The sequence below is a fragment of the Balaenoptera musculus genome, chromosome 9 (genome assembly GCF_009873245.2).
Source record: "Balaenoptera musculus isolate JJ_BM4_2016_0621 chromosome 9, mBalMus1.pri.v3, whole genome shotgun sequence".
Classification (NCBI taxonomy): domain Eukaryota; kingdom Metazoa; phylum Chordata; class Mammalia; order Artiodactyla; family Balaenopteridae; genus Balaenoptera; species Balaenoptera musculus.
In genome coordinates this window covers 45,314,120-45,337,316 of record NC_045793.1, presented here as the reverse complement: position 1 = coordinate 45,337,316, position 23,197 = coordinate 45,314,120, and the positions used below count along the sequence as shown (strand labels likewise).

The 23,197-nt window shown below is 37.4% G+C and overlaps 1 protein-coding gene across 1 annotated transcript in view; it reads left to right on the top strand.

Annotated features, from left to right (window-relative positions):
- Nucleotides 1-23,197, top strand: part of AVL9 (AVL9 cell migration associated) — a 62,386-nt gene that overhangs the window by 22,606 nt on the left and 16,583 nt on the right. The window contains exons 4-10 of the mRNA XM_036863680.1: nt 925-996; nt 4,140-4,229; nt 4,925-4,991; nt 6,158-6,198; nt 7,366-7,404; nt 11,577-11,646; nt 18,963-19,501. Of these exons, the coding sequence (XP_036719575.1) occupies nt 925-996; nt 4,140-4,229; nt 4,925-4,991; nt 6,158-6,198; nt 7,366-7,404; nt 11,577-11,646; nt 18,963-19,501 (918 nt within the window). The remainder of the gene's footprint in view (nt 1-924; nt 997-4,139; nt 4,230-4,924; nt 4,992-6,157; nt 6,199-7,365; nt 7,405-11,576; nt 11,647-18,962; nt 19,502-23,197) is intronic.

Below are 23,197 nucleotides of genomic sequence, written 5' to 3'. Positions count from 1 at the left end.
CCTCCAGAGTCTGACCCACTCCAGAGTATACTGGGGTTGCCCATTTCTCCAGGTTGTTCTCACCTCATCTGATAACCAGACAGATAAACCAGACATCAGAGAGCCCTAGAGCCTAGGAGAAAGCCTTTCCTTTCCTTTTGAACACAGCTGAGACCCGATGGATGAATCCAATCAAGGTAAAGAGGTAGAAACAGATTGAGGAAAGGCTCTATTCTTGATGTAATCTAATGACGAATCATCAGTCCTCAGGCAGTTGAAGACACTGAGACCCCATGGTCCTCAGGACAGATGCAAGGAGACGTCAGGCAGTACAGTAGAGGGGGAAGAGTCGTTTTTACTGCCCTCACAGCCTTACCTGAGGTTGATCAAGTCCTGTTTCCTACTAGCAGAGAACTGCAGATATCTCACGTAGTCATCTTCAGAATCACCGAGGCTTGAGTTACGGCTCAGGGCTGGGCTACAATACAATACAGGTGTGCCAGGATAGACTCTAGTAACGTAGAATAACCAGCTTAACAAAACTGCTGACAATTCTTCCATCTCTGGAGAAACAAGCTGTTAAACTGTCCCTTTCTCACCAGAAACATTAGTCTCTGAAAGGGGTGTCCATCTTAAAACCAGAACCAGGGATGACTGATTTGCATTATGGATGTGGCAATTTACACATAAAGTAATCTCCACCAGACTGTAAATTCCTTGAGAGTAGAGATTGTCTCTCACTGTTAATATTCCCATTGCCTGCCAGATTCTGGCAGAGTGCTCTGGCTGACACTTACTCATTCAATAAATATCTTCTGAGATTCTCAGTAAGTACTTTTAATTAAGTGCAAGATACTTTTTCTGATTGCTGTTTTATATTGAAAAATAATTATTTTTAAATATTTCCATGAAATATTTTTAATAATGACTATTTGTTTATAACAGGCATTGAAAGTACGGCAAGCAGATATCACCAGAGAGACCGTTCAGAAAAGTGTCTGTGTTCTAAGCAAGCTGGTAAGAGAGCAAATAACCTGTTAATGTTAAACACTCATGGCAGCTTTTTATTTGATGATAAAGCATTATTAGAATGAGGAGAGATTTATGAAAACAGTGATACATTAAAATTAGTCAGAGGCTTATTGTTGATGCTCTTGCATCTCCTCTTTGCCTTTCAGCAGGTTCACTCTCATTTCCCCTCTGCCCAAAACTAGTTAAGAGGGAGGAAATCTAATAGATCAGTTTTGGGGAAGGAGGTTGATATGTGAGCAAAATGAGGCATCTGATATATTTAATTTATCCAGCTTTGTTTTGTTCTTGAGACTGTGAATAAGTAATATTTTACTAATATTCAAAGTATCATAATTACTCAGATTTTATTGATGATACAAAAGTGCGTGGCTCTTTGCAGTGAAAAATTGTATCCCTAGCTTGCTCTTTAAAAACTAAAAATGGGGCTTCCCTGGTGGCGCAGTGGTTGAGAATCTGCCTGCCAATGCAGGGGACACGGGTTCGAGCCCTGGTCTGGGAAGATCCCACATGCCACGGAGCAACTAGGCCCGTGAGCCACAACTACTGAGCCTGTGCGTCTGGAGCTTGTGTTCCACAACAAGAGAGGCCGCGACAGTGAGAGGCCTGCGCACTGTGATGAGGAGTGGCCCCCACTCGCTGCAACTAGAGAAAGCCCATGCACAGAAGCGAAGACCCAACACAGCCAAAAATAAATAAATAAATAAAAATAATAAAATTATAAAGTACCAGCCCTAGCACAGTAGTTGGAACATTTAAAAAAAAAAAAAACAAAAACTAAAAATGTTTGAGGAAAGGAAATGACATAATGAATTGTACTATAACAACACTTTAAAATTGTTTCTTCTCTGTACAGGTTGATCAGATGCAAGTTTATAATCATTTTAACTTTTTAGTTTTCAAAAGAAAATATATAGCATTTCTTATTTTTTTTATTTTTATTTTTTTTTAGCATTTCTTATTTTTCATAGCTGTCTCTATTAAATCATTTGTGATGTCCCATTTGTATTATTAATGGGGTAATAACACCTTTACCAGTAACACCAGATACCTAGTTCTACATGTAAAATATAGTCCCCCCAATTCTGTTTGTGGGAAAAAATATCTAGATAGCTATCATATTAATTATCTTAGATCTATATGATTACTGAGTACAGATGTTTCTGCAGTTAACCTAATGCAAAACTGAGAATATTTCATTAGCCTAATCACCAACAAAACTATGGTTTTATTTAATTATTTCTTCTCCAATTGTTGCAATTTCTTATATTCACAGACAATTTAAATGTAGCTTGCTTAGTACTAAGCTTTAAAAAAAAAAAAAAAACCTGAGTGAGAATAATTTAGTACTATGGACCTTACTAATAAGATTTTGAGGATCAGGATATTTGTTCCAAGATAGTAATTTTTTTTTTTCTGTTTTTTGGCTGTGTTGGGTCTTCGTTGCTGTGCGCGGGCTTTCTCTAGTTTGCAGCGAGCGGGGGCTGCTCTTCCGTGCGGTGCACGGGCTTCTCACTGCAGTGGCTTCTCTTTTTGTGGAGCACACGCTCTAGGCACGCGGGCTCAGTAGTTGTGGGTTGTGGGCTCTAGAGCGCAGGCTCAGTAGTTGTGTGCGTGGGCTTAGTTGCTCTGCGGCATATGGGATCTTCCCAGACCAGGGCTTGAACCCATGTCCCCTGCATGGCGGGCGGATTCTTAACCACTGCGCCACCAGGGAAGTCCCAAGTAATTTTAAATATAGGGCAAGAATAGTCTCCTAGAAAAGGAATGGTTGTAAAAGACTTCAATATCAGAAAATGGGTAAATTGCTAATCTGATTCCTGTACACAGTTTCTAGAAGGGTAGCCTGAAAAAATATACATCAGTGAATTATTGTTTTTTAGTACTGGACCAGATGACCAAAGTATAGGAGTGCTGGATATTGAATAAACACAACATGTTGAAAGGCTTCCTGAATAATTCTTCAAAGAACAGTAATAATAATAATAAGTGCCATTTATCAAGTGCCTATATGTCAAGTGTTCTATACCAGGCACTTTTTAGATATAGTTGTCATTTTAGTCCTCATAAGAAGAGAGATCTAAGTGTTTAATGTTCTCATTTCACAAATAAAGATATATCTCAGAGAAAAAATGTCTAACTCTCATGAACATGTAACTGCTATATGATAAAATTGGGGTGAAAATCCAGTTTTATCAGACAGATAAAACAGGCAGGGGGGATGGTGAGAGCCAGCTCACACAAAAATGTTTGGTGGTTCATAGTGCATTTTAGTCTATATATAAAAATATATTTAGTTAGAAATAATGATATATTAACCAGGATATTGGGGGAGAAAACTATTCCAGTATTACTTGTTTTAACTAATTAGAGTATATATTCAGCATTAGTCTCTGCATCCTAAAAAGGACACAGAAACCAGAAAACATCTATAACAGAACATAAAAGGATGGAAATGGTAGGAAGAAGGTTTTAAATAGAGAAATAAGAATTAAGGAGTAACTTTTTTCAGATACAGAAAAGAATATTATATAGGATATTATAAAGGACACAGACTAGTTGTTTTAAGCCTCTATAGAGGGCAAAAAAAGGGGAAATGAAATTAAATTTAATCATGAATGTTCAACTGAATATAAGAATTAGTGCAATAAGGATGATTAAACGTTACTACAAGCTAGCAGAACAGTGTGCAGGATTACGATATGTTTTAAATTTTATGATAATGATGGCTAGCATTTAAGTGCTTTCTATATGCCAGATACTCTAGAAAGTGCTTTTACCTGTGTTAATATGAGAAAGCCCCATAAGATGTACTGTCTTTTCATATACCCATGTTCACATCAGCCAGCAGACGTGGAGAGGTTAAGTGCCCAGAGTTACGCGGCTGAGTGACTGGAGCAAGACCCAGGAGGTCTGTGCTCACTCTCAGCCCCGGTGCTCTGAGTGTGTCAGGAACTTTGCAGCTGCAGTCCAGGAGCTAGAACGGTGACTTAACAACGTTCAGCTGTGAATAATAAGATACTAAAGTTGTCAGTAACTTTTTCCTTCTCGGTCTTTTCAAGTTAAAAAGTTGTGGGGTGTTTGTTTTTTTACTATTATCAAACTAATGGTAATTTCTCTTTTTCTTTAAGCCTCTCTATGGCTTACTTCAAGCAAAACTTCAACTCATTACGCATGCATATTTTGAAGAGAAGGATTTTTCCCAAATTTCCATTCTAAAGGTAACTTTATCCCCCCCCATAGATGTGTGTGAAGACAGATTCATGAATCAAGTAGACTTTTAATAGCGTGAGCTAATCATTTATTAGCTTAAGAAGGACATTCTTCTTTGAAAATAATATTGAAGGGCCAATGATCATCCCAAAATGTACAGTTCATACTTATTAAACTTAATGAAACCATCTTTTATTAGAAAATAATGATTGACAGTTGACTATAACATAAATGTTTCTGTTAATGGATAATAGCCCTTTCGCTATGGCATTGCTTCTCTACATTTGTTATCTTAATAATACACTGAACAGTACGTTTATATATCACATTTCTGGATCCTAACTCCCATACTAAAAAACACAGAAAAACCACATTCCTATTTTACTGAAGATGGATAATATGTTTTTCTTGAGGCTGCCATGGATGTATAGAACATGGATCTCTCCTGGATTCTAGCGAGAGTAGGACAGTTAGTTATTTAGCAAGGAAGTAGAGGAAATTTATCCTAGGAATCCGTACCACCATGGGAATGAATCAAGCTCTAATATGTAGAGGAAGAGAAGGAAGGATTGCTGGAAACTGGCAAGTTTCAGAGAGACAAAATTGCCTCAGTTAAAGAACTAATTTTCCCTTGGTCATCCCATTTCTAATTCAGTGTCTAAAGTGATAGTAAAGTGTTCTAAACTGAATTTGTATTTTATAGGAGCTCTATGAACATATGAATAGTTCCCTGGGAGGAACTTCATTAGAAGGATCCCAGGTATATCTTGGTAAGTCACTTTTTTACAAGTCAGAAGAAATGCCCTCATTTCTTTTTGTTTGGCATGCTGAGTTGCATGTAAAACTTCATGATAAGAATTACGTTTCTATATGGGATCTGAATTCCCCAACATTTGATGCTGCTGCTTCCTTAAATATCTTCTTAGGCAGTATTTACATTAAGAAGGGTTGTAACATACTTGTATCAAAATTTACAACTGTTATTGTATAAGGAAAATTTCTGCTTTTCAGGGTAATAATGGAAGTTTTTTCTTTTCCTTACATTAATGCTGACCAGGTCAATTCCCTGTCTTAACACAGAGGGAGAGCAAGAGAGAGAGATCTGCTTATTAGCTCTTTCCTATTCTAAGATTTTTCAAGTTGAGGGTTTTATGCTATTTTGACAACCCAGAACGTTCGTTCGTGTGTTAGGCACTCAATAAATGTCCTTTTCATGTTTTAAAAAAATTGTTGATCACATAGTGGTTTATGCTTGCTCAATTCCCATTTGAGCATGATGTAGGCAAACCCTGGAACTTCACTTTTGCAATCCTGTGTGTAATGTAAGCTGGTTACAAAGCTCCTATTCTGAGAATATGTTTTTCTCTAAATTAATTTATCTTGTCTTATGGCAGATGATCAGAGAAGATTGTGATTCAGAAATAGTAGCCTATGGGGTGTAGTGACCGAAAACCATGTTTAAATGATTGACTGCCACAGTAGTACAAGCTTCATAGTTTCTAAACTTGGGTAATTTGTAAGATGGCTGGAAAATGGGGAGGTGTTAGAGCTGCATGACCACAACACGAGCCACTAGCCACATGTGACTGTTTACATTTAGTTTATAATTAATATAAATTAAATAAAATTTAAAAATCAGTTTGTCAGTCACACTTGCCATATTTCAAGTGCTCAGTGACCACATATGGCTACTCTATTGGACAGTGAAGATTTAGAACATTTTCATTATTGCAGAAAGTTCTATCGCAGTGCTGTTTGACTGTTAACAGTATTTGATAAATTCTGATTATGCGTATGCATAATGAGATATTACATAAATATTTAAATATCTGCATATTCCTACTTTTACCTGCCTTTCTTTTGAGGAGGTTAAAACTTTCTTTGACAAAAACAGTAGATTGTAGTCACAGATTAGCTTTTTTTTTTAACATTATAGGTCTATCTCCTCGAGATCTTGTGCTTCATTTTCGACACAAGGTATGATACGTTATTTAATTTATGATGTACTGAAATTATTTAACTGGGCAAATTCCATGAGCTGCATGGTCTAATGCAGATTGTGGCATAACCATGTTTTAGTTTTTCTGAGACAGCTGTCATAGTGATACAAAGTTGAAAGTGTTGGTAGTGCTTATATGATAGAAATTTCTAAAAGTATACAAATAGTGTCTGTTTATTTCTGTGCAGGATAGGATACTTTTTTCTATGGTTTTTGTAATTTCGGATATCATGAAATCAGAGTGGAAAGAAACTTTTCTTTTTTTCACAGGATGTTGAGTATCGTTCCCTGTGCTATAGAACCTTGTTTATCCATTCTCTATATAATAGCTTGCATCTACCAATCCCAGACTCCCAATTGACTCCTCCCCCACACCCCCCCCCATACACACGTGGCAACTACACGTCTGTGCTCTATGTCTGTGAGTCTTTCATGGATAAGTTCATTTATGTCATATTTTAGATTCCACATATAAGTGATATCTATGGCATTTGTCTTTCTCTCTCTGACTTACTTCACTTAGTAGGATAATCTCTAGGTCCATCCATGTTGCTGCAAATGGCATTATTTCATTCTTTTTTATGGCTGAGTAGTATTCCATTGTATGTATATATATATATATATATATATATATATATACATATATACACACCACATTTGAAAGAAACATGTTTTTATCTTGCAGAATGTTTTATATGTTGCCCTGAGAGTGAAACATTTTCCAGTAAAATATCTATGCTTATATCTTTTGATCTTTATTCTTAAGGCATCTGTTGACTGGGACATACACACATTGATCATTCACTTAACAGCTGTAATGAGTATCTGCTCTGTGAATGCCCTGGACATCCAGAAGTAAATGAATAGTACCTTACCTTTAAGGAGCTTGCAGATATTTCAAGAAAAAATGGTGCAACTTATTCCAAAAAGTGCATTTTGATAGCAATTTAAGTGGTATTCACATTTTTAGAGGACACAGGAATTTCTCAGTATAAGTTCATAATTTTCAATGTAGTGTTTAAAGCGCTAGAATTATTTAATATTATTGATTCAATGATACATGGTTATGTTTGAGGAGAGGCAAAGGCAAATGAAAAATAGGCTTGAGTTTCTTATTTTAATACAATTTTTTTTTCTTTCTTCAGGTCCTAATCCTGTTTAAATTAATTCTTCTTGAAAAAAAGGTGAGATTTGAATGTTTGGAATATTTAATATTTATTGACATTTCTTAAATACTATATAAAATTGCAACTAATGATAAAATATAAATTAAGACTTTTTTGGCTATAAAAGTACAGTGGGCTAAAGCACATATTTTTGTCCACTACTATAGAAGTGTAAATTCGTGCAGTCTTTTCTGGGGGCAATTTGATAGTATTCAGTTATCAGAATGGTTTTGACTATAGGTAACAGAAAGTTCTCTTGATTGATTGATTGGTTGCCATGCCGTGCGGCATGAGGGATCTTAGTTACCCTACCAGGGATCAAACCCATTCCCCCTAGAGTGGAAGCGCAGAGTCTTAACCACTGGACCACCAAGGAAGTCCCGAAAACTCAATTTAAATTGACTTAAAAAATAAGGAAATGTATTGGCTCGCTTCAGACTTCAGAGTGGATTGACTGAATGGTTTGACAATAGAATTAAATACCTAGATTTTTTCCATCTCTTTGTTCTACGGTCCACAGTGCTTGCTTTATCTTGAGCCTAACTTCCCTTGTAGTGTAGGATAACTGCCAACAGTAATTGAACTATGTGCTTCCTTAGCTATAACTGGTGGCAGAGATAATACCTCTTCCTAAACCATTTAATAAGGATTCTTCCTGTCAATTCCTTTGGGCCTATGAGGCCATGTGCCTACCCAGAACCAATAATTGTTGCCAAAGAAATGCCTGTACTGATTAGCTTAAATCTGGGTTCCAGACCACTCTCTAGTACAAAGGGATGGGATTGCAATGATTTTAGATCAAAGATTTAGATGAGGAATTTTAGACCAAGAGTCTACACACTAGGCCCCAGGGCCAAATCTGGTCTACCACCTATGTTGTAAATAAAGTTTTTTTGGAACATAGTTACGGCCATTCTTTTTCTTATTGTTTATGGCTGCTTTTGTATTACAGTGGGACAGTTGAGTAGTTGGGACAGAGACCAAATCGCCCACAAATGAAAAATGCTTACTATCTGACCCTCTATAGAAAAGTTTGCTGACTTCTGGTTTAGAGTAATGAGGAGCCATTCCTGGATCTGTGGCCAGTTATATACACTGTGTTACTGTGCTCAGTAGAGTAGGGTGGAATGGATATTGGAGAGTCAACCATTCACAATATCCAGTATATTTTGTTTCCATAAAAATGTTTATCTGTTTGGCCCAGTAATTGTCCTCTTAGAGGTTTATTTTCCAGAATTAATTCTTAGTTGAAGTAAAGCTCTATCTAAGAGATTCTTTCAGTCATTTTTAATAATGAATTATCAGTGACTAAGTAAGTATTGATTTATTTTGTATATAATTTCCAAACAACAAAAAAGATTCTGGGTGGGTTTTTTTATTGTTGTAAAGATGTTTCATGGCATGTTAAGTGAAAAAAGTTTGCCCAGCTACATATCAAGCCCATGATTCCAATTTTATAAATAAATATATATTCATTGAAAAGAGAGTAGGAGGAAAGACAGCAACAGTTTGGTAAGAATATCGGCTATATTTTTAAGAAGGAAATACACTTTTCTGTATTCTAGCTTTCTGGATGAATATGTATTCTTTCTTCAAACAGAAAAAAAGTAAATTTTTAAAAAGTGAATGAAACTAACACGTACTAGTACAGTGTTTCAACCTTTAAAAAACTTTTATACTTGTAAAATACACATAACATATAATTAACCATCTTAACTATTTTTAAGTGTACAGTTTCGTGGTGTTAAGTATGTTCATGTTGTACTATTATCATCCATCTGTAAAACTCTTTTCATTGTGCGAAACTGAAACTCTGTACCCATTAAACACTAACTCCTCGTTCTCCCCTTCTCCCACCTGCTGGCAACCACCCTTCTACTTTCTGTCTCTATGAATTGGGCTACTCTAGGTTCCTCATATAAATGAAATCATAGGTGTTTCTTTTTGTGACTGGCTTATTTCACTTAGCACAGTGTCCTCAAGGTTCATCCATGTACAACAGATGTCCGAATTTCCTCCCTTTTTAAGGATGAATAATATTCCATGTATGTACATACCACATTTTGGCTGTCATGAATAATGCTGCTATGAACATGGGTCTATGTATGTCTCTTCAAGACCTTGCTTTCAGTTTTTTGGAGTGTATACCCAGAAGTGGTATTGCTGGATCACATGTTAGTTCTATTTTTAATTTTTTGAGGAACTGCCATCTTTTCCACAGTAGCTACATCATTTTACATTCCTACCAACAGTGCATAAGTGTTCCGATTTATCCACATCCTCTCCAACACTTGTTATTTTCAGGTGTTTTGATAGTAGCCATCCCTAATAGGTATGAGGTGATGTCTCCTGGGTTTGATTTGCATTTTCCTAATGATTAGTTATGTTGAGCACCTTTTCATGTGCTTTTTGGCCACTTGCATATCTTCCTTGGAGAAATGTGTATCCAAATCCTTTGCCCATTTTTAATCAGGTTTGTTTTTTTGTTGTTGAGTTGTAGGTTTCAAACTTTTTATTGCAACCCATAATAAAAAATGTTCTTCGTTGCAACCTAGAGCCCATGTGGATACATGTATCTGAAATAAAATTTTGCAAAATAATATTTAGCCTAGCCACATGCAGTGACATTTATGATCAAGTAGACTTTATTTAATGTGGCAAATCACAGGTACACACTTTTTATATTGGTTTGATAAAGTAAGGACATCTTTTAATGCAGTCTTGGTTTCTCTGTACTTGCAAAGCACTCAAATAAGCAATGTGTAAGGAGAGCACAGGAGATTGTGGGTGCTATGCTTTACCGGATATCACTTAGTGCCACTAAATGATTTAATTGTTTAAAAAAAGAAAAAAACTCACCTGAGCAACTATATGCTTGTTTTTTTCCTCTAATTATCACCAGCGTTAGTTTTAGTGCAATATCTAACTGAACTCTGTTCCAGTTTAATTTTTCTCAATTTTTATTCTGAAAAATGTCAAACCTACAGGAAAGTTGATAGAGTAATATATAATGAACACTTTTATACCCTTCATCTGTATTTATGAGTTGTTAACATTTTGCTTTTGTATTACATTGCTTTATATGTGTTCATTTTTCTCCCTGAATCATAATAATTTTAAACTAATTTGTAGACTCCATGGTACTTCATCCCTAAATACTTTGGGACAGCAGTCCCCAACCTTTTTGGCACCAGGGACCAGTTTCGTGGAAGACGGTATTTCCATGGATCGGGGGCGGGGCAGGGGGGATGGTTCAGGTGGTAATGCAAGCGATGGGGAGCAGCACATGAAGCTTTGCTCACTCGCCGGCCGCTCATCTCCTGCTGTGCCGCCCGGTTCCTAACAGGCCCTGGACAGGCACCAGTCCGTGGCCCCGGGGTTGGGGACACCTGCTTTAGGATATATTTGTTAAGAATAAGGGTACATTCCTACATAGACAAAATACCATTTTCACATTCAAGAAATTTAAGATTGATATAATAAGTGCTATCTAATGTACAGTCCATTTTCAGATTTCCCCAGATGTCATAATAATGTCCTATAAGCTGGTTGCTTTTCTTAATCTGGAGACCAAGGATCATTTATTGCATTGTTAGCTTTCTTTAATCTCAAACAGTGGCACCACCTCGCTCTGTTTTTGTTTTTATGACATTGGCCTTTTAATTTTTTTTTTTTTAAGAATCCAGATTAGTTGCATTATAATATTAGATTTGTCTGATTGTTGTCTTGTCACTAGTTTCAGATTAAACTTTTTTGGCAAGAATACAGGTGGTGGTGTGTCCTTCTCGGGGCATCACAACAGGAGCCCCATAACTGTTTGTATTATTATTGGCAATGTGAAATTTGATGATCTGATTCAGGTGGTGGTTGCCGGGTTTCTTCAAATTAGGTACTTGTTTTTTCTCTTTGCAATTAATAGGTAAACTGTGGGTTGATAAATTTGAAGGTATGTGGATATCCTGTTACCCAACAACCTTTCACAGTAGTTTTAGCATCCATTGGTAATTTTTACCTGAACCATGATAGATGCTTGGTGATTTTTTGATTCTATCATAAATTCTGTATGCATTAGCTGTTATACTTCTGTAAAGAAGAGTTTTCCCCTCTCCCTTCTTTTCTTTTTTCTTGTTTTAAAGTATCATTGTGGACTCATGGATTTTCTGATTTAATTTTGATTGACTCCATTTCAGGTTCTCTTTTATATTTCTCCAGTGAATAAATTGGTGGGTGCCCTGATGACGGTGTTATCCCTTTTTCCAGGTAAGAGCATACCAGTTTCTACTCTTTCTTTTTTTAATTTGTCCTGTACCTTTTTTTTTCGAAATTAATTTATTTGTTTATTTTCGGCTGCATTGGGTCTTTGTTGCTGCACACGACCTTTCTTTAGTTGCGGCGAGCGGGGGCTACGCTTTGTTGCGGTGAGCGGGGGCTATGCTTCGTTGCGGTGCGTGGGCTTATCATTGCGGTGGCTTCTCTTGTTGTAGAGCACGGCTCTAGGTGCACGAGCTTCAGTAGTTGTGGCACATGGACTCAGTAGTTGTGGCGCCGGGCTTAGTTGCTCGGCAGCATGGGGGATCTTTCTGGACCAGGGCTTGAACCCGTGTCCCCTGCATTAGCAGGCGGATTCTTAACCACTGTACCACCAAGGAAGCCCTGTCCTGGACTTTTTTTTTTAATATTAATTTATTTTTATTTTTTTGAATTTTATTTTTTATACAGCAGGTTCTTATTAGTTATCTATTTTGTACATATTAGTGTATATACTTATTTATTTTTGACTGCATTGGGTCTTTGTTGCTACCTGTGGGCTTTCTCTAGTTGTGGTGAGCAGGGGTTAATCTTCGTTGTGGTGCGCAGGCTTCTCATTGCAGTGGCTTCTCTTATTGCAGAGCATTGGCTCTAGGCACGCAGGCTTCAGTAGTTGTGGCTCGCAGGCTCTAGAGCGCAGGCTCAGTAGTTGTGGCACACGGGCTTAGTTGATCCACGGCATGTGGGATCTTCCTTGACCAGGGCTCAACCCCATGTCCCCTGCATTGGCAGGCAGATTTTTAACCACTGCTCCACCAGAGAAGTCCCTGGACCTTTGAATGATAAAAATTTTCAAGGAAAAAGTGGTTAGGGTTACCGTTCTATTTTTTTTTTTCTCCAGAAGTTTATTTTTTATTTTTTAAAAAAATATTTATTTATATATTCGGCTGCACTGGGTCTTAGTTGCGTCACGTTGGATCTTTGTTGCGGCACACGGGATCTTTTAGTTGCGACATGGGGTAATTTTTTTTTTTTTAATAAATTTATTTTTTCTTTATTTATTTTATTTTTGGCTGTGTTGGGTCTTCGTTGCTGCGCATGGGCTTTCTCTAGTTGTGGCGAGCGGGGGCTACTCTTCGTTGTGGTGCACGGGCTTCTCATTGCGGTGGCATCTCTTGTTGCAGAGCACAGTCTCTAGGTACACAGGCTTCAGTAGTTGTGGCTCACGGGTTCTAGAGTGCAGGCTCAGTACTTGTGGCGCATGGGCTTAGTTGCTCCATGGCATGTGGGATCTTCCTGGACTAGGGCTCAAACCCATGTCCCCTGCATTGGCAGGCGGATTCTTAACCACTGTGGCACCAGGGAAGCGACATGGGGGAATCTATTAGCTGTGGCATGTGGGATCTAGTTCCGTGACATTTTCACTTTGGCAATAGGTTTCTCTTTTGTCTGAGATTTTCTTTTCTCTCTCCATTTTTTTGGAATTTATTTTTTTATACAGCAGTTTATTAGTTATCCGTTTTATACACATCAGTGTATACATGTCAATCTCAATCGCCCAATTCATCACACCACCACCCCACCGCCCCGCCACTTTCCCCCATTGGTGTCCATACGTTTGTCCTCTACAACTGTGTCTCTATTTCTGTCCTGCAAACCGGTTCATCTGCACCATTTTTCTAGGTTCTGCATATATGCATTAATATACAATATTTGTTTTTCTTTTTCTGACTTACTTCACTCTGTATGACAGTCTCTAGGTCCATCCACATCTCTACAAATGACCCAATTTCATTCCTTTTTATGGCTTAGTAATATTCCGTTATATATATGTACCACATCTTCTTTATCCATTCGTCTGTCGATGGGCATTTAGGTTGCTTCCGTGTACTGGCTATTGTAAATAGTGCTGCAGTGAACATTGGGGTGCATGTGTCTTTTTGAATTATGGTTTTCTCTGGGTATATGCCCAGGAGTGGGATTGCTGGGTCATATGGTAATTCTATTTTTAATTTTTAAAGGAACCTCCATACTGTTCTCCATAATGGCTGTATCAATTTACATTCCCAGCAACAGTGCAAGAGGGTTCCCTTTTCTCCACACCCTCTCCAGCATTTGTTGTTTGTAGTTTTTCTGATGATGCCCATTCTAACTGGTGTGAGGTGATACCTCATTGTAGTTTTGATTTGCATTTCTCTAATAATAAGTGATGTTGAGCAGCTTTTCATGTGCTTCTTGGCCATCTGTATGTCTTCTTTGGAGAAATGGCTATTTAGATCTTCTGCCCATTTTTGGATTGGGTTGTTCGTATTTTTAATATTGAGCTGCATGAACTATTTATATATTTTAGAGATTAATCCTTTGTCCATTGATTCATTTGCAAATATTTTCTCCCATTCTGAGGGTTGTCTCTTCGTCTTGCTTGTGGTTTCCTTTGCTGTGCAAAAGCTTTTAAGTTTCATTAGGTCCCATTTATTTTTTTTTGTTTTTATTTCCATTACTCTAGGAGGTGGATCAAAAAAAGATCTTGCTGTGATTTATGTCAAAGAGTGTTCTTCCTATGTTTTCCTCTGAGAGTTTTATAGTGTCCGGTCTTACATTTAGGTCTCTAATCCATTTTGAGTTTATTTTTGTGTATGGTGTTAGGGAGTGTTCTAATTTCATTCTTTTACATTCAGCTGCCCAGTTTTCCCAGCACCACTTATTGAAGAGACTGTCTTTTCTCCATTGAATATCCTTGCCTCCTTTGTCATAGATTAGTTGACTATAGCTGCATGGATTTATCTCTGGGCTTTCTATCCTGTTCCATTGATCTATATTTCTGTTTCTGTGCCAGTACCATATTGTCTTGATTACTGTAGCTTGTAGTACAGTCTGAAGTCAGGGAGTCTGATTCCTCCAGCTCCGTTTTTTTTTCCCCTCAAGACTGCTTTGGCTATTCGGGGTCTTTTGTGTCTCCATACAAATTTTAAGATTTTTTTGTTCTAGTTCTGTAAAAAATGCCATTAGTAATTTGATAGGGATTGCATTGAATCTGTAGATTGCTTTGGGGAGTATAGTCATTTACATATTATTGATTCTTCCAATCCAAGAACATGGTATATCTCTCCATCTGTTGGTATCATCTTTAATTTCTTTCATCATTCTCTTATAGTTTTCTGCATACAGGTCTTTTGTGTCCTTAGGTAGGTTTATTCCTAGGTATTTTATTCTTTTTGTTGCAGTGGTAAATGGGAGTGTTTCCATAATTTCTCTTTCAGGTTTTTCATAATTAGTGTATAGGAATGCAAGAGATTTCTGTGCATTAATTTTGTATCCTGCAACTTTACCAAATTCATTGATTAGCTCTAGTAGTTTTCTGGTGACATCTTTAGGATTCTCTATGTATAGTATCATGTCATCTGCAAACAGTGACAGTTTTACTTCTTTTCCAATTTGTATCCCTTTTATTTCTTTTTCTTCTCTGATCGCCATGGCTAGGATTTCCAAAACTATGTTGAATAATAGTGGCGAGAGTGGACATCCTTGTCCTGTTTCTGATCTTAGAGGAAATGCTTTCAGTTTCTCACCATTGAGAATGATGTTTGCTGTGGGTTTGTCGTATATGGACTTTATTATGTTGAGGTAGGTTCCCTCTATGCCCACTTTCTGGAGAGTTTTTATCATAAATGGGTGTTGAATTTTGTCAAAAGCTTTTACTGCGTCTATTGAGATGATCATATGGTTTTTATTCTTCAACTTGTTAATGTGGTGCATCACATTGATTGATTTGCATATATTGAAGAATCCTTGCATCCCTGGGATAAATCCCACTTGATCATGGGGGTGTTGATCACTTAACATCCTTTTAATGTGTTGTTGGATTCTGTTTGCTAGTATTTTGTTGAGGATTTTTGCATCTATATTCATCAGTGATATTGGTCTGTAATTTTCTTTTTTTGTAGTATCTTTGTCTGGTTTTGGTATCAGGGTGATGGTGGCCTCATAGAATGAGTTTGGGAGTGTTCCTTCCTCTGCAATTTTTTGAAAGAGTTTGAGAAGGGTGGGTGTTAGCTCTTCTCTAAATGTTTGATAGAATTCACCTGTGAAGCCATCCGATCCTGGACTTGTGTTAGTTGGAAGATTTTTAATCACAGTTTCAATTTCATTACTTGTGATCGGTCTGTTCATATTTTCTGCTTCTTCCTGGTTCAGTCTTGGAAGGTTATACCTTTCTAAGAATTTGTCCATTTCTTCCAGGTTGTCCATTTCTTCCAGGTTGTCCATTTTATTGTCATAGAGTTGCTTGTAGTAGTGTCTTAGGATGCTTTGTATTTCTGCAGTGTCTGTTGTAACATCTCCTTTTTCATTTCTGATTTTATTGATTTGAGTCCTCTCCCTCTTTTTCTTGATGAGTCTGGCTAATGGCTTATCAATTTTGTTTATCTTCTCAAAGAACGAGCTTTTAGTTTTTTTGATCTTTGCTGTTGTTTTCTTTGTTTCTATTTCATTTATTTCTGCTCTGATCTTTATGATTTCTTTCCTTCTGCTAACTTTGGGTTTTGTTTGTTCTTCTTTCTCTAATTCCTTTAGGTGTAAGGTTAGATTTTGTATTTGAGATGTTTCTTGTTTCTTTCTTTTTTTTTTTTTTAATAAATTTATTTATTTTTGGCTGCGTTGGGTCTTCGTTGCTGCGCGTGGGCTTTCTCTAGTTGCGGTGAGTGTGGCCTACTCGTCGTTGTGGTGCGCGGTCTTCTCATTGCGGTGGCTTCTCTTGTTGCAGAGCACAGGCTCTAGGTGCACGGGCTTCAGTAGTTCTGGCTTGTGGGCTCTAGAGCGCAGCCTCGGTAATTGTGGCACACGGGTTTAGTTACTCTGTGGCATGTGGGTCTTCCCGGACCAGGGCTTGAACCCATGTCCCCTTTACTGGGAGGCGGACTCTCAACCACTGTGCCACCAGGGAAGCCCGTTTCTTGTTTCTTGAGGTAGGCTTGTATTGCTATAAACTTCACTCTTACAACTGCTTTTGCTGCGTCCCATGGGTTTTGGATCATTGTGTTTTCATTGTCATGTGTCTCTAGGTGTCTTTTGATTTCCTCTTTGATTTCTTCAGTGATCTCTTGGTTATTTAGTAAAGTATTGTTTAGCCTCCATGTGTTTGTGTTTTTTACGCTTTTTTCCCTTTTATTAATTTCTAATCTCATAGCGTTGTGGTCAGAAAAGATGCTTGATATGATTTCAATTTTCTTAAATTTACTGAGGCTTGATTTGTGACCCAAGATGTTATCTATCCTGGAGAATGTTCCATCCGCACTTGAGAAGTAAGTGTAATCTGCTGTTTTGGGATGGAATGTCCTATAAATATCAATTAAATCTATCTGGTCTATTGTGTCATTTAAAGCTTGTGTTTCCTTATTAATGTTCTGTCTGGATGATCTGTCCATTGGTGTAAGTGAGGTTTTAAAGTCCCCCACTATTATTGTGTTACTGTCGATTTCCTCTTTTATAGCTGTTAGCAGTTGCCTTATGTATTGAGGTGCTCCTATGTTGGGTGCATATATATTTATAATTATTATATCTTCTTCTTGGATTTGTCCCTTGATCATTATGTAGTGTCCTTCCTTGTCTCTTGTAACATTCTTTATTTTAAAGTCTATTTTATCTGATATGAGTATTGCTACTCCAGCTTTCTTTTGATTTCCATTTGCATGGAATATCTTTTTCCATCCCCTCACTTTCAGTCTGTATGTGTCCCTAGGTCTGAAGTGGGTCTCTTGTAGACATCATATATATGGGTCTTGTTTTTGTATCCATTCAGCAAGCCTTTGTCTTTTGGTTGGGCATTTAATCCATTCATATTTAAGGTAATTATCGATATGTATGTTCCTATTACCATTTTCTTAATTGTTTTGGGTTTGTTGTTTCCCACTTAGAGAAGTTCCTTTAGCATTTGTTGTTGAGCTGGTTTGGTGGTGCTGAAATCTCTTAGCTTTTGCTTGTCTGTAAAGCTTTTGATTTCTCCATTGAATCTGAAGGAGATCCTTGCCAGGTAGAGTAATCTTGGTTGTAGGTTCTTCCCTTTCATCACTTTAAATATGTCATGCCACTCCCTTCTGGCTTGTAGAGTTTCTTCTGAGAAATCAGCTGTTAACCTTATGGGAGTTCCCTTGTATGTTATTTGTCATTTTTCCCTTGCTGCTTTCAATAATTTGTCTTTGTCTTTAATTTTTGCCAATTTGATTACTATTTGTCTCGGCATGTTTCTCTTTGGGTTTATCCTGTATGGGACTCTCTGCGCTTCCTGGACTTGGGTGGCTATTTCCTTTCCCATGTTAGGGAAGTTTTCGACTATAATCTCTTCAAATATTTTTTCGGGTCCTTCTCTCTCTCTTCTCCTTCTGGGACCCCTATTATGCAAATGTTATTGCGTTTAATGTTGTCCCAGAGGTCTCTTAGGCTGTCTTCATTTCTTTTCATTCTTTTTTCTTTATTCTGTTCCACAGCAGTGAATTCCACCATTCCGTCTTCCAGGTCACTTATCCGTTCTTCTGCCTCAGTTATTCTGCTATTGATTCCTTCTAGTGTACTTTTCATTTCAGTTATTGTATTGTTCATCTCTGTTTGTTTGCTCCTTCATTCTTCTAGATCTTTGTTAACCATTTCTTGCATCTTCTTGATCTTTGCCTCCATTCTTTTTCTGAGGTCCTGGATCACCTTCACTATCATTATTCTGAATTCTTTTTCTGGAAGGTTGCCTATCTCCACTTCATTTAGTTGTTTTTCTGGGGTTTTATTTTGTTCCTTCATGTGGTACATAGCCCTCTGCCTTTTCATCTTGTCTATCTATGAATGTAGTTTTTGTTCCACAGGCTGCAGGATTGTAGTTCTTCTTGCTTCTGCTCTCTGTTCTCTTTTTTTCTCATTGAAATTTGTGCAAGCATAGCTTATTAAAATTTTTATAGGAGAGTTCCACTCTTGTTTGTATTTTTTAAAATTTTATTTTATTTTTTTATACAGCAGTTTCTTATTAGTTATCTACTTTGTACATATTAGTGTATACATGTCAATCCCAATCTCCCAATTAATCCCACCACCACCCCAGTGTCCCACGTTCCCCCCTTGGTGTCCATACATTTGTTGTCTACATCTGTGTCTCTACTTCTGCCTTGCAAACCAGTTCATGTGTACCATTTTTCTAGATTCCACATATATGCGTTAATATACGATATTTGTATTTCCCTTTCTGACTTACTTCAAGGGAGTTCCAGTATTTAAAGCAGAATATACAACTCTTGTTTTTCCTTTACCTTATTATAAGCCAAACTGTTCTCCAATATTGTATGTTTTAGGCATGATTGAACATGGTCTCAGTGATAGTTCTCAGTATAGACCCCGAAAGAGTATGTCTGAAGATGTTGGGCTTCAAGAAAGTAATCCCCCTGAAGATGAATTTGTTTCTATGCCTGCTCCTGACATTTCAAATACCAACTTGGGAACTGTCGAGAAAATCATGATGGGAAACCATGGAAGAGATGCTGCCATCAAGACTGAAGAACCTTTGTTCCAGGTAGACGATGACAACAGTGAAGGACAGGAACCCAATGACAGCAATCAATATTTGAAACCTCCTTCTCGCCCATCTCCAGAGTCTTCAGAAAGTGACTGGGAGACCTTGGATCCTAGTGTCTTAGAGGACTCCTCCTTGAAAGAAAGAGAACAGGTGGGATCGGAACAGACAAACTCATTTCCAAAGGAGTCTTTGCCCTCAGACAGTCCTCCGATTACTGTACAACCTCAAGCTAACACAGGCCAGGTAGTCCTGATACCAGGGCTAATTTCCGGTTTGGAAGAGGACCAGTATGGCATGCCCCTGGCCATCTTCACAAAGGTAGGGTTTAAAATCCTTTATTAAGGCCCTTAAGGATATAACAAAATCCTTTTAGAATTTAACTTTTAGTGTTAAACACATTTTCAGTCTGAAAATTTTTCTTTGACTGTAAAATACACAGTGCTGTGGCATCTGTGACCATAGTGTAAGGCTACAGAGAATTAATTCAGGGGATTTTGAGGTCACCAATCACTGTATTTGGTCTGTTTTTAATTATTCAGGTTTATCTTTGGTGGGGGAGGAGGCAGTCTTGATTACATTAAATGAATGTGTATTAAAATACGACAATTCCAAAAGCTACAATTTTGTAAGAACAAGAAAGCTTAGATGGCTAACTTAAATATTAGTACCCCTCGTAGATATAATATAGTGTTTTGGTTAATTTGCCCTAAAAATTATTTTTTAATCTTTTTATGAAAAAACATTCAAAATGTATTTGTGATTTAACTTAAACACAACGTAGTAAATCAAATTGAATCTTTGAGCCAGCATCTTATGTCCTAGGATATCATTTCTTAATGTCAGGAATATTTTAGGATTCTGGAAGCGACATTTGTTTTTTTTTTGATTTTTCATCCTACTCAGGAGTTTCTCAGGAGAAACTCCTTATTTTATTGCCGTTCATGCATTATTTTTCAAAATGGAGCAGAAGAAAAAAATCCCATTTTTTTTTTTAAGTAAAATTTATTTATTTATTTTTGGCTGCATTGGGTCTTCACTAATGTGCGCAGGCTTTCTCTAGTTGCAGCGAGCAGGGGCTATTCTTCATTGTGGTGCGTGGGTTTCTCATTGCAGTGGGTTCTGTTGCTGTGGAGCATGGGCTATAAGCGCACGGCCTTCAGTAGTTGTGGCAGACGGGCTTAGCTGCTCCACGCTATGTGGAATCTTCTCGGAACAGGGATCGAACCAGTGTCCCCTGTACTGGCAAGCGGATTCTTAACCACTGTGCCACCAGCAAAGTCCCCCAATTCATTTTTTAGTCAAAAAGTATTTATTGCCTTCCTATGTGCTAGGCTCGTACTAGGTTCTAAATTCTTGCAACCATGGTCTTGCAATCTACCATGAAAGACAGATACATCTGTCCAGTAACGAGAGCAATGTTTTATGTTTTCTGTAAATACCTTCCTTTATGCCTGAAGTAAAAGAAAATGGATAGTATTGACTTGAACATGTATTTCCACTATATGATAAATTCTTTCTGGGTTTATTCAGTTTTACAAATAAGTAGTTGCCCCAAGTCAGTGTTGGCTGAATAGTTAACAGAAAATGCTGTCTTTGTTCATTTTGTGACCTGTTAGGGGATGCTGAAATTATCTTAATTGGTTTCATGATTGAACTAATGCACATTTTCTTAAAACTGGGATTCAGGAGCCTGGGGAGAAAACTCAGGGCTCTCAAACTACTGAGTATACTCAATAGCCACAAACTGTGGGTTTTCTGAACTCATATGTGAGTGTCATGACTGCCTATACGTTTTGGAGCCCTTACTTTGCTGCTTCACCCACCCACTCTAATTTTTATCACTGTGGAGATATCAAGAGGGAGGGATTTTGTTTTTGTCTGCCAGGTTGCTGAGTTAAAGCAATGGTAATGTGTTCTGTGTGCTGTTAATAAACTGTTTGGCAGACTATTCTTTTTGTGTCCATTATACCAGTACTGCATATATGATGGGCTTACCACCATCATTATGGTAAATTAAACTTTTTTTTTGGTTTTATGTTTCATTGTGTAATGATTCAAATCTAATTTGTTTAATCACAGTTTCAAATACAATTGCTGATTCTTTCATGTCAGTAGGCTTCAAATACGGAATATACTGAAAAGTGAATTGCCTTTAGGCTTTTTCTTTTTTTCTCTTGAAGATGTTAAAAATACTTGTACAGAAGAACTAGGTTAAAAAGCATCTTTAAAAAAAAAATTATTTATTTATTTATTTTTGGCTGTGTTGGGTCTTCATTGCCGCACATGGGGTTTCTCTATTTGTGGCGAGCGGGGGCTACTCTTTGTTTTGGTGCGTGGGCTTCTCATTGCAGTGGCTTCTCTTGTTGAGCACAGGCTCTAGGTGCGTGGGCTTCAGTAGTTGTGGCATGTGGGCTCAGTAGTTGTGGCTCACGGGCTCTGGAGTGCAGGCTCAGTAGTTGTGGCGCACGGGCTTAGTGGCTCCGCGGCATGTGGGATCTTCCTGGACCAGGGCTCAAACCCATGTCCCCTGCATTGGCAGGAGGAATCTTAATCACTGCACCACCAGGGAAGCCCACAATTTGTAACTGTTTTAGTAAAACAAATATATGAAAGAATTAAAAGTATATGTAGTTGGAAACCAAAATTTTTTTCTGCCACATGTATTAAACTGCTTTATGTATTGCTTCTGAGTTTATATTTGGTTTGCTTGCTTACAGAGTATCATATTCAAATTTAGGGAACCTACAAATAACTTGTGACTAGCTAAAAAGTAATGGATGCATGTTTTTTAGTTTTATTTAAGTGGCACTATACTTTTTCTTTTTCCTCTCAACATTATTTTTAGTTTCATCTGTAATTTTGCGTGAAGTTGTGTATTATTATTCCTCTGTAGTTTTCTGTTTTCAGCTATTCTGCAGCTTACGAATTCTGTGGATGGAGATCTACATTGTTTCCAATTTCTGGCTACTACAAATAATGCTTCTATGAAATTCTTATTCAGAAATCTTGGCTGTATACATGCAAGCATTTCTTTAGGATTCAGCACCTAGAAGTGGGAATACTGGATTACAGGGTATGGGTATGCTAGCTTTACTAGAATAATTCCAAACTGTTTTCTAAAGTGGTTGTGACAGTTTACATCCCCATAGCAGTGGTTAAGAGTTCCCATTGTTTCACATTCTTACCAACACTTGTTATTGTCAGACTTCCTAATATTTAGCCAATCTGATAGTATCTTCTGGCTCTTAGTTTGTAATTTTTTTTCAGTAGTCACTATTGAGGTTGAGCATCTTTTCATGTTCTTCTTAACCATTTGGATTTCCCTTTGTGTACTCATTCTTCAAAGCTTCTGGATTGTTTCCCTTGTCGTCACTGATTTGTGGGACTTAAAGCTTTGTAGTTTTGACTTTCACATTTTGGGTTTTATCTACCTGGAATTAATTTTTGTGTGTGGTTAAGAAAGGGAGTCTGTCTCTGTGTTTTTTGTTGTTTCATTGGTGTATCTGTCTATCCCTGTGTCAGTCCTGCACTGTGTTAATTACCACGTATGTCGTGTCAGGCAGAGAAAAGGCTTCCCCTCTTGCTGTTGTTCTTCAAGAGTTTCTTAGCCCTTTGCATTTCCACATTAATTTTAGGATCAACTTAAGTTCTCACTCACACAGGTTGAGATTTTGAGAGATTACCTTTAAACGCTCGATAAAATTTTGGAGAGAACTGACATCCCTGCAGTACAGAGGCTTCCAGTTCATGAACATGCTTATCATCCCTGAACAGAGGAGAGATGAGAAAATGGCAGTTGGTCCTGATGGCATTGTAGCCCTTCCCAAGTCGCAGTGGAGAAGGCAGTATGCTTTTGCAGCTCTCTAGCAGATCAGCTCACAACAGGTTTGCCAGATTTACCAAGCTGAGGTGTGTTTTTTGATGTTATTTGTTTTTTAGTTTTAATTGTGGTTTAAAAAAAAAACAACATAAGATTTATCTTTACCATTTTTTTAAGATTTATTTTTATTTTTT